At 38.6% G+C, this 9,962-nt stretch overlaps 1 protein-coding gene across 1 annotated transcript in view; it reads left to right on the top strand.

Annotated features, from left to right (window-relative positions):
• The first annotated feature begins 1,334 nt into the window (after positions 1–1,334).
• Positions 1,335–9,962, top strand: part of SLC26A7 (solute carrier family 26 member 7) — a 120,959-nt gene continuing 112,331 nt past the window's right edge. Inside the window, exons 1-2 of the mRNA XM_047728131.1 lie at positions 1,335–1,449; positions 1,587–1,897. Of these exons, the coding sequence (XP_047584087.1) occupies positions 1,705–1,897 (193 nt within the window). The 5' untranslated portion in view covers positions 1,335–1,449; positions 1,587–1,704. The remainder of the gene's footprint in view (positions 1,450–1,586; positions 1,898–9,962) is intronic.

Genomic DNA, 9,962 nt, shown 5'->3' with positions numbered 1-9,962 from the left:
ATCTCTCTCTGTCAAATACATAAGTAAAATCTCAAAAATAAATAAATAAATAAATAAATAAATAAATAAATAAAACAAAAAGAGACTGGATTTACTTATCTGGTGGTTTTATCTTTCATACCAAGGGGTAGGGTTAAAATGCTATGACTCAGTCTCTAAATGGACTCAATATCTAAACTAAGGAAGGGTTTGTAAATTTAACATGATGTAAACAATTGGAAAAATGCAAAACAAATTCTAACCTGTATGTACGAATGAAGTGTACCTGCATCCCTACATATTTGGGATTTATTGTACTTATAAAGAAAGTTGTTTTTGCACAGATAGAAAGCCATGTCATATTTGGAAAGCAGAGAGAATAGTTCTCTACCTTAATTTAAAAACAATGGAAAAAGGTACAGTAGAGGAGCTTGGACATAGTCAAGGGCTCCAAGTACTCTGCTATTCTGAAGGTTTTCAGAAATCAGATTCCTGCTCTCTCAATAAATAGGTATTAAAGAGGCTACGCAAACTCGTACATGATATTCTTTTTCTTGGCTTCAGGATTTTAGTTAATATATTGGCTTTTTGGTTTAATTCCAATGGCACAGCTCATAAATGCAGTGTTTTTCTTCTGGGGTAGGGGGAAAAATCATAAAATAAAAATCTTTGACAGCCTGTCCTATTATAAAATGTAACACACTACCTAAAAAAAGAGAAACCCCCCAAAGGTCACATGAAAAGAAGGCAGCAGCACAAAAAAATTTGGGGACACTTTGAACCATAGTTTGAACCATACGTTATTCCTTAAGAAATTCTAGTTACAATAGCGTGAGTGTGAGAATTAGATGATTTAGAGAAAAATTGAATGAACAATGTCAGAGGCAGGGAAGCACTGTTGCCACAAGTATTTGCTCATAGTGATGCTTATTTTCTTAGTCCATGAGATGAAATTTCAGTTTGTTTGTGAGAACTGGCTATTCTGTTCTCTGACTGGGCAGCGGCTGTCTGAATGTTTCTGTATGAATGAAAAGCTCATCTCCCAGGGAATAAAAAAGATAAGGATATTTAGCAATACCCTCTTCTTTTTCTGAATTTTGTAGAACTGGCAGTCGTCTGATATATTGAAAATATATACTTTCTCAAAAAGTAAGCCTAGATTGTCTGAATGTATTTTGCACGATAGACCCCTCGGGCAGTTTTATGTTTTGGCACAGCTTGTAGGGCAGAGACTGGACTAGCTTCCTGGTTGCATTAGCATAACCCAGCCCACTTCCAACACACGCCCAGAACTACCTCATTAGCCATTAGGATTGGAGCCAAAAACATAAGACTACAGTGAATATATGGGGAATTACTGGCAAAAGAGCTCTAGACCAGCTTAACACTGAACCCATTACTTTTCCAAGCTCAGAAAAATCATACACTAACAGGAACCATTTCCCCATCTTGTTCAGATAACGATTCAAGGTTTTAAATCTATACCTTTTATCTGGAATAATTAGCTTCACCACAATAAGGCATACAGCCTGGCTGCATATACTTAAGTGTTTCTGTTAATCTCTCTCCCTCTCTCTCTCTCTTTTATTGATTTGTTTTCTGGATAGCTTTGACATTGAAAACCACAGACGAATTGGAGCCTGGCATTGAAAGGAGGTGTTCTGCAACAGTTTTTTTTTTTTTCTTGTCTAAAGAAGTTTACTTCTACAAGAGGGAATCTGAAAAATGACAGGGACAAAGAGGAAAAAGAAAGGCATGCTGTGGAGCAAGATGCAAACCCCCCATTGCGAAGACTTTAAACAGTGGTGTCGAAGGCGTCTGCCTATTCTGGAATGGGCACCACACTACAATCTGAAAGAAAACTTGCTTCCAGACACCATGTCTGGGATAATGTTGGCAGTTCAACAGGTGACACAAGGTAATGTACTGCATTTGATTTTCCTGTTTTATGCAGAATAGATGTCACTTCGCTTTCTTGGAAGAGTATTATGACCCAAGTGCTATAATTTGCTAGTGAAATGGATGGTTCATTAACTCTGGGGGAAATAAGCACACGGAATACCTGTACACGAAGGTTTTCCTAGTGTTTTTTTTTTCTATTTTTGAAAGCTATTAAGCACAACCAATTTTTGAATAGCATTAATATGTATTTGCAATGTTAAAATTCATACTATGTAAGAGGAAAAGGTTAGTAATTGTAGGAAAGTGAGTTTTTATAGTTTGACCTTACTGATAATAGTTTCTTACTTTCACGGAATCAGGCTATAAAATATCTCCTGGCTTGTACGTAAAGTTTGTAAACCTAATTAGCACCACACAATGACCTGTTGTAGCCTTTCGAGTTGCTGTAAGCAAGGAACAGAGCTTTCTGTACATAAAGGAGGCTCTTTGCCAAGATCATTATTTGCAAAGAGAATCCTGTATGTCCTTAGAGCTTATGTTTTACTGTGCATGCTGATTTAATTCTGTATTACATTACATCCTGTATTTATTTCTCAATAAGAAATTTAAACGGTTGAGAAGTCTGAGTTTAACTTTCCCAAAGCAGATTCTAAGTGATATTCTGGATTTAGATATGTGTTTCTCTTGGTGAAAGATGTAAGTTAAGTGGTATGTACATGTGTGTGTGAGCTTGTGCGTGTGCACATGTTGTTTGCCTTAAAGGTACATTTGTTGTATTATTATTAGTGTTATTATGATTTTTTTCTCTAATTCAAGTAATAATTTCCTACCTGTAGCAAGGAAAGAAACCAATTTCTCAACCTTGAGGATTTGGAACACTTTCCTTGGCATAGACTCTGTAGATTTATATTTCCTTGTAGTTTTACTGTATCCCTGGCTTCAACTATTATTCATACTGTTAAATTATAAGCACTCTTTTAACTGAATTATTCTGTAGCTAGAACAAACTGGTTTGTGTATTTGTATTTTTAGTATGATTAGGAACATCTGCACTGGTGGCTTTACTTTAAGATCCATAATACTATCATACTTTATAGGATTCTATTTCCCTGAATAGTCTTATATTACATTTTTAATGACCATTTTGCCAACAGTGAAGCATGGTAATCTTTAATAAAAATGCAAAGTAAATAAGAGGTCAGGACATTTTCAGCCTTGTTTTTATTCAATTTTAAATTCAAAATGAGACACTACTATGTGTTTTGAGTCTTAGGTGATTGACTTCCAAGGGCTTTTTCATCAGATAGTGTCAGTATATCTTATACATTTATTTTGTTTTAATTTGATGTAGAGTGAAAGAGAAATGTATTTTTAAAACCATTTGTAGTTTCATCTCTATAAAATATCAAGTTAATAAGGAAATTTGGGGATATGATAAATGCCTATGATACACCCTTAGCAGTAGTATTTATGTATAAGTCCTTGGCAATTAATTGTACGGCTTTCATTTGGATGTAGATTTTTGGGGGTTTTTGTTTTATGAGTCATATATTTCATTGGTCACAAAGAAACACACTGGCCACCCCTGACTGAGGAGAAGCACAAAGCTTATTCAGCTCTGTACATTGAAGTTACGGATCTGGCTGCTGGTTCTCTTGGAAAGCTACCAGTGACTGGTCAAGGCTACACTGCTAGAAAGATCTTTAGGGTTTTTCTTGATACATGAAAAGACTAATCCTCCTAAAAGTACCTACTCTTTTAAAGACAATTCAAACTTTCTCAGGCTTACGCACTATGGGGAGATAAAAAGTGAAATATAAATAAATTACCGTTGTTGTCAGGGGCCCTGTGCTAACCCCCCCTAATCATTATCTTCCCCTTTCCTAACAAAATCCCAAGAGACAGCAGTCTCTTCTCTATTTTCCACATGAGAAAATGGAGGCTTAGAAAAGCAAGTAATTTTCTTTGGACCTCACACCTGATAAGTGGTAGAGTTAGGACTTGATTCCAAAGCCAACACTTTCAACATCTTATACTTAATGCGCTACACTGCCAAGATAACTAGACTTTTTCATTATACCAATGTTATTAGTAATAGAAGCTATTTCTTGGGATAGGTATGAATATCCTTCCCTTCAAATTACTTTTGCATTTAAGTTTCATCCCTGAAGTTTTTAGACTTGAAGGTGAGTGATGAGGGAAATAACTACCATAGAATATAGAGTAAGAACAGCATTTAGATATCATTAGCTTCTATTTATGTGAATATAAGCAATCATTATCAGCTCTATTTCTTTGGGAAAATCAGAAGAAAGGGGTAATTTTTGCTCTTGCGTCATAACACAATAGAAACAAATACCTGTTTTCACTCTACTGAGCTTTGAAGCAGCTTTTCAGTTACTCAGCATAGTTGAATTATATGAAAGTTTTGAATTTAACACTTTTTACCTACAAATATGGAAAGTTATATGGTTCAATCCAGTAGTTTTTCATTTTTCCCTCTCTCTAAATGCATTTAAAATTGAGAAGAATAATGGAAACTAACCTGTGAATGTATTCTATAGGTCAGATATTTTAAATTATGTATTTTAAATCACTTTATTAAAGATTTCCCAATTGTTACATATAGATGATTGTCAGTTATCATCATATTTAACTCATGTAAAGCATTTTCTGTATTGACTATACTCTTTCTAAAACTTTCTTGTCTTGGTTTTGAGACATTGCTCTTTCATTTTTCTGCTCCTACCCCTCTGTCCCTCTCTTCCTGTGAGTCTCTGCAGATTTTGACCCTATCCTATCCACCCATTAAGCGTCTGTGTCCCGGAGACTCAACCTCTGGCCTTCTTCTCCAAGAAAGCTGGAGGCCATTTAATCAGCGCAAGAGGTTTTAACTACCATCATCCTTCAAATGAAGCTTTTTATAAACCTGAGATCTGCATATTCAGTTGTGCAAACCTGGAGTCTTCTTCTTCTTTTCCAGTTAGCCAACATATAGTAGTACATCATTAGTTTTTGATGTAGTGTTCAAGGATTCGTTAGTTGCTTATAACACAACACATGCCCTACTAAAAGTCTTTCAAATGCAACATTTAGTCTTTGAAAACAAACTGAATAACACCACCATCCTAACCAGAATTATAATAATCAATAATAATAGCAGGAATTTTTAGGCACGAATGTAAACACTGTTGTAAGAATATTTGACATTATATACAAGGCTGAGGTTCAGAGAGAATAAGTCACTTGCTTAAAGTCACACAGCAAAAGAGTTAGGATTTGCACTCAAGTAGTCAGGCTCCAGGGATTAGGCTCTCATCTTAGACTAGACTGCGTCTCACAGCAGGGCCCAAGAGCCATTTCCAAATCTTTCCTGTCTTTTGCCACTTAGCCACTAGCACACATTCAGCCCCTAGGTTCTGTTACTTCCAGTCCCCGATTATCTTTCCAATGGGGTAGTCTTCCTCATGCCTCCTGCTGAGGCCTAGTTCACTGTCTGAACCATTGCTGTCACCATTCTGTGGGCCTTCCTTCTCCCTTGTCTCCTCCTGTAGGCCATATTCTGTATTGCAGTCAGAATGATCATAAAAATCTGAACACAGCACTTCTCTGTTCAAAAACCTTCAATCCTCTCTTTCTTCTAGAATAAAAGTCCAGTTCTTCTGAATAATTTATTAGATCATTAATAATCTGGGCCCCTTGATACTAAGGTCTACTCAAAGAGATCTCTCCTCTGAGAATCCCTCTCAGTCTCCTGGGAAGATGCATGTTTTCTTCCCTCCTACTCCCTCTGTACTTTTTAGGTATCTCTATGATAGGCCTTAACAGATTGTATTATAATATTTCGATACAGCCCTTTCCACACTGGTCTGTAGGCTCTGGAAACAAAGATAATGTTTTAATCTTCCTGTTATTACCAACTTGTATATTTCCTGTTACATAGAGTAGGTTTTCAATAAATATCTGTTGGAAGTATACAAAACAATTTAGCTCCTGCTGCCTCTGGTTGTCCCATAGTAGCACGTTACCACTCGAGGGAGGAAATTAATGTTCTTAGATTTCAGAATATATGCAACAGAAATACTACTAGTAAAAATTACTTACAAATATGAGTAATTAATTTCTTCCAATTCCTCTTACTTTGCTGAGGTTACAGATGTGCAGCCCTCCAGACAAATATGGTAAAAGATAGATTTCCTTTGTCCCCAAAAGTGCTAATATTTTCTCCAGCCAACATCAACAAATATGAAGAGTTCATATATAAATCCAGATGCCTGGTTTCTCTTGTAAAGGGGGAAAACATGGGGGTGCCTGGGCAGCTCAGTGCATCAAAGCCTCTGCTTTTGGCTCAGGTCATGATCTCAGGGTCCTGGGATCAAGCCCGGCATCGGGCTCTCTGCTCAGTGGGGAACCTCCTTCCCCTCACTCTCTGCTGCCTGCCTCTCTGCCTACTTGTGATCTCTCTCCTTGTCAAATAAATAAATTAAAAAAAATCTTTAAAAAATTTTTTTAAAAAGGGGGAAAACATGGCCATACAGGGCCCACATTCCCATTTGGCAAAAATCTTTTGGACTTCAGAGAGGGGACCCCTTTCAGACAGGGCACACACTTTGCATTTTGCCACACTCTTCATTACTCACTTGTGCCAAGCCACTCTTCCTGCTAGTTTATCTGCCCAGGCCCATGAATGTCTGAACTCATCCCTAAACAAAACCTTTACAGAGAGATTACATAAGATTAGGTTCTTAACTTAGATCCACAGAACCCTTAGGTCTACGTACCTGGATTAATGTATTCCAGTAGACTTTATTTCTTTATAATCCTTTGTATTCTCTGTTAATTATTTCTTAAGAGTTTTCTGGGAAGGTGTCCACAGGCTCTGCCAGACTGCTAAAAGGGGAGCTTGCACCTCCTCAAAGTAAATCAATAAAAGTATGGGTGTCCTCGTTGCAAAGGAAGAGAAACCTTAGACCCTCTTTCGGCATGTTCAAGTATTTCTTAGAAACAATTTGTCTTTTAAAACTATTTAACGAATCTGGAGGCTCTTATCATTACCTTTAGGTGCAAGCCATTAGAGTTTGTATCTACCACAATCTCCTTTAACGGACCGTTTGTGGGACCTCACTACAGAATGTGTTCTGAAGATGAGCAAACATTGTAGAGAAAGTCATTGATTTAAAACATGTCCCAAAATAAATCTTAAAAAAATAAAATACAACATGTCCCAGACATGGTGGGCGAGCTAAGCACGACAAGGCTGTGGTCTCTAGGGTATTTGGACCACATTCTAGCTCAAGTAAGCACTTGGGGGGAAGTAGGTTCTTTGTTTCCAACCTGAAAACTCAAGCACTGAGACAGGGCGGAGCCCTAACTTGCATGACTTGCCATGTAAGACGTTAATCCACTGAGAAGGAATATGAGAATGTTTTGCCTTGCATTCCAAGGGATCACCTAGAAATCGTGTTCCCAAGCCATAAAAATTTTATGCTGCCATAGGGCTGCCTGATTTCAAACCACAGTGTTTTGGGCCACAGACAAAGATGGATATTCCTTATAATTATGCAGAATGTGTGGCATTACTGGCACTGAAACATATGTGTGGAAGCTGAGCTTCGTTGCACTCCTGAGGGCAGCTTAGGGACATGTGGAACAATAAGTGGAAATTCCTGAAGCATACTGCCTTGGGAAGATGAAAGGCTTGTCTGGGAATTTTTTGCTGCATGGTCTCAGCCTTGAGGATTCAGAATCCTGGCATTAGCTACGTCTCTCTAACCTAACCCCCTAGACTATTTCTTCCTGCTAGTAACTTTTCTCTTCTCCAGAAACAAGGGCAGCAAAATATTGCTATGTAAGTCTAAAGTATACTTGTCCTGATCCATATACAAATATGCCCATAAGCTAGTAACTCTTTGCTGGCTTTTCTCTTCCATTTCCCTTTATCCTGTGACCCATCCTCACAGTATAACTCCATCTTCATTCGATACTTCTGGTTTTCTTTTTATTTTTCTTAAATGTAAAAAAGATGATGATCTGTATAGTAAAGGGCCATTTACGTACTTCTGCACTTAGAGTAATGCTCTTGGTAATATTTAGAATTGTTCGCATGGAAGAATCATGACCTTCCTTTTTAGTGCGTCAGACCTTAGCAAGGTTTCCAATGAAATAGATCAGCAGTGAGTGTGAGGATAAATTGTGTGGCCTATATATGAATAGACTTCTATTTTTACCAGCTAGGATCCATTCTTACTTTTGTTAGTGACTATATCCATTTTTAGCATATGTGGTTTAGTATATGTGTATATGAGGTTGGAATTTTGACTCTAGTGATGGAGTCAAGGCCAGTTATAGGCTGGGTCCCCCTCAACCAGATTCTCAACCTTGCAGATCCACTGGAACCACCTTACAGCTTCAAGGGAATGTGGATACCTGGGTCCCATTATCAAGCTATATCAGACTCCTGGGAGGGGTTCCCAGACACTGAGGCATTATGTTTTTTTTTCTTCTTTAAGCTGTCCAAGACTCTAATTGTGCATCAGTGTTGAGAACTGGATGCAGACACAGTGATTAGTTCCAGGGGAAGGCTTATGGCTAAAGCCTTGGTAGTTGGTACAATCCCATCTATCAGGCCGGTGACTGGTTCAGGGAAGAGATCTGCCACCTAGACACAAGGGCGTGGATTTACTATGCAGTAAGTCAGTCATTTTTTGTTTTAAAATGATAATGGTAATACAGATGGCCTGAATGGTTTTATCAGTCTGAATCTCACCGTATGTGTGGACCTTTCAAGAAGAGACACCTTTGTTTGTCCTGGGACTGCTGGCAGGGAGGCTGATGTGCCTTGGTAGCTTCCCAGGATCTCCACAGCCAGAAATAAAGCCAGCCTGGCAAAGAGCATAGCAGAGAGAAACAGTCCTGATGACAGCTAGTATACCTTCAACTTTTTACTTGCATGTATGAACACGTATTTTTAATTGCTTAATTAGGTTTAAGTTGGGTTACTTCTAATCACCTTAACTACACATTTGAGTGTTGTTAAATTTAAATGTATCACACAATTTTTTCTAATTCTACAGAACCCAGCAAGATAAATATCACTATACTTTTTATTTTTATGAGAAGAGGAGTTTGAGGCTCAGAACACTAGATAATGGGCAGCTTAAGAGGGGTTCAAATCTACATATGCCAGGCTCCATCCCTCAGCCCTCACTGCCTTCCATTCCTCAGTTTTGTTCGACTAGAACAGATATAACCTGAGTAGGACTGGGACTGACTCTGGGCAACAGAATGCCCCAGCCTCCCTTCCCATCCACCCCTCAGGTGCCCCTTCCCAAGATAACATGTCACCTTGCTGATGAAATAAAAACCAGGAGAGAGGTTGAGAGCGGAAGAGTGATCTGCCCCTGGGAGGTGGGGCTCCTGTTCCTTTCCTCCAGAGCGTCTCACTGCCCCCATTAGACTTGCTTCAGTGGAAAGAGGGAGAGGAGATGTGTTTGAACACTGGCCCTGAGCATCAATGAACAATAGCTTGTACCACATTGTACCATGTGGCAGAGGGAGCACGCAGATCAGATGTTTTCAGATGTCTGGATGAGACTTTACTAAAGGCTAGGCGGCAATAAAAGTGAAAAGTGAGTGCCGCAGGTCTGTAACCAGGCTTACTCATCTTCACACCGTTTATTCCCCTTCATTCTCAGCTCTGCTGTCCTCAATGACAGTAAATGCCTCTCTAACCCTAACACACTCCTGCTCAGGGCAGCACTGTGCACATGTATCCTTGCCATTCTAAGCCCAAGAGAAGGCGACCTCCTAGAGCTCTTCTACTTTTCTGCCACTAGATTATGTCTGCCCACCAGGCATGACTCTATGCCCCTCCATAGCCATGAGCTCAGCAGCATAGGTCTGTCTCAGCTTCACACCATTCTATAAATAAAAAAACACAATAGCTGTTTGTCTAGTCTTTGTTCTCAATCATCTTTTCTCTATACATTTTGTTTCTCATGAGCTAATCCATTTCCATGGCTTCAGTTGCCACTTTTCTGTTGGTGAGTTGTAAAAATATATTTCTAGCACAATATTCTCTT

This window comes from Lutra lutra, chromosome 4 (assembly GCF_902655055.1).
Source record: "Lutra lutra chromosome 4, mLutLut1.2, whole genome shotgun sequence".
NCBI lineage: Eukaryota > Metazoa > Chordata > Mammalia > Carnivora > Mustelidae > Lutra > Lutra lutra.
This window is presented reverse-complemented; position numbering and strand designations above follow the sequence as displayed.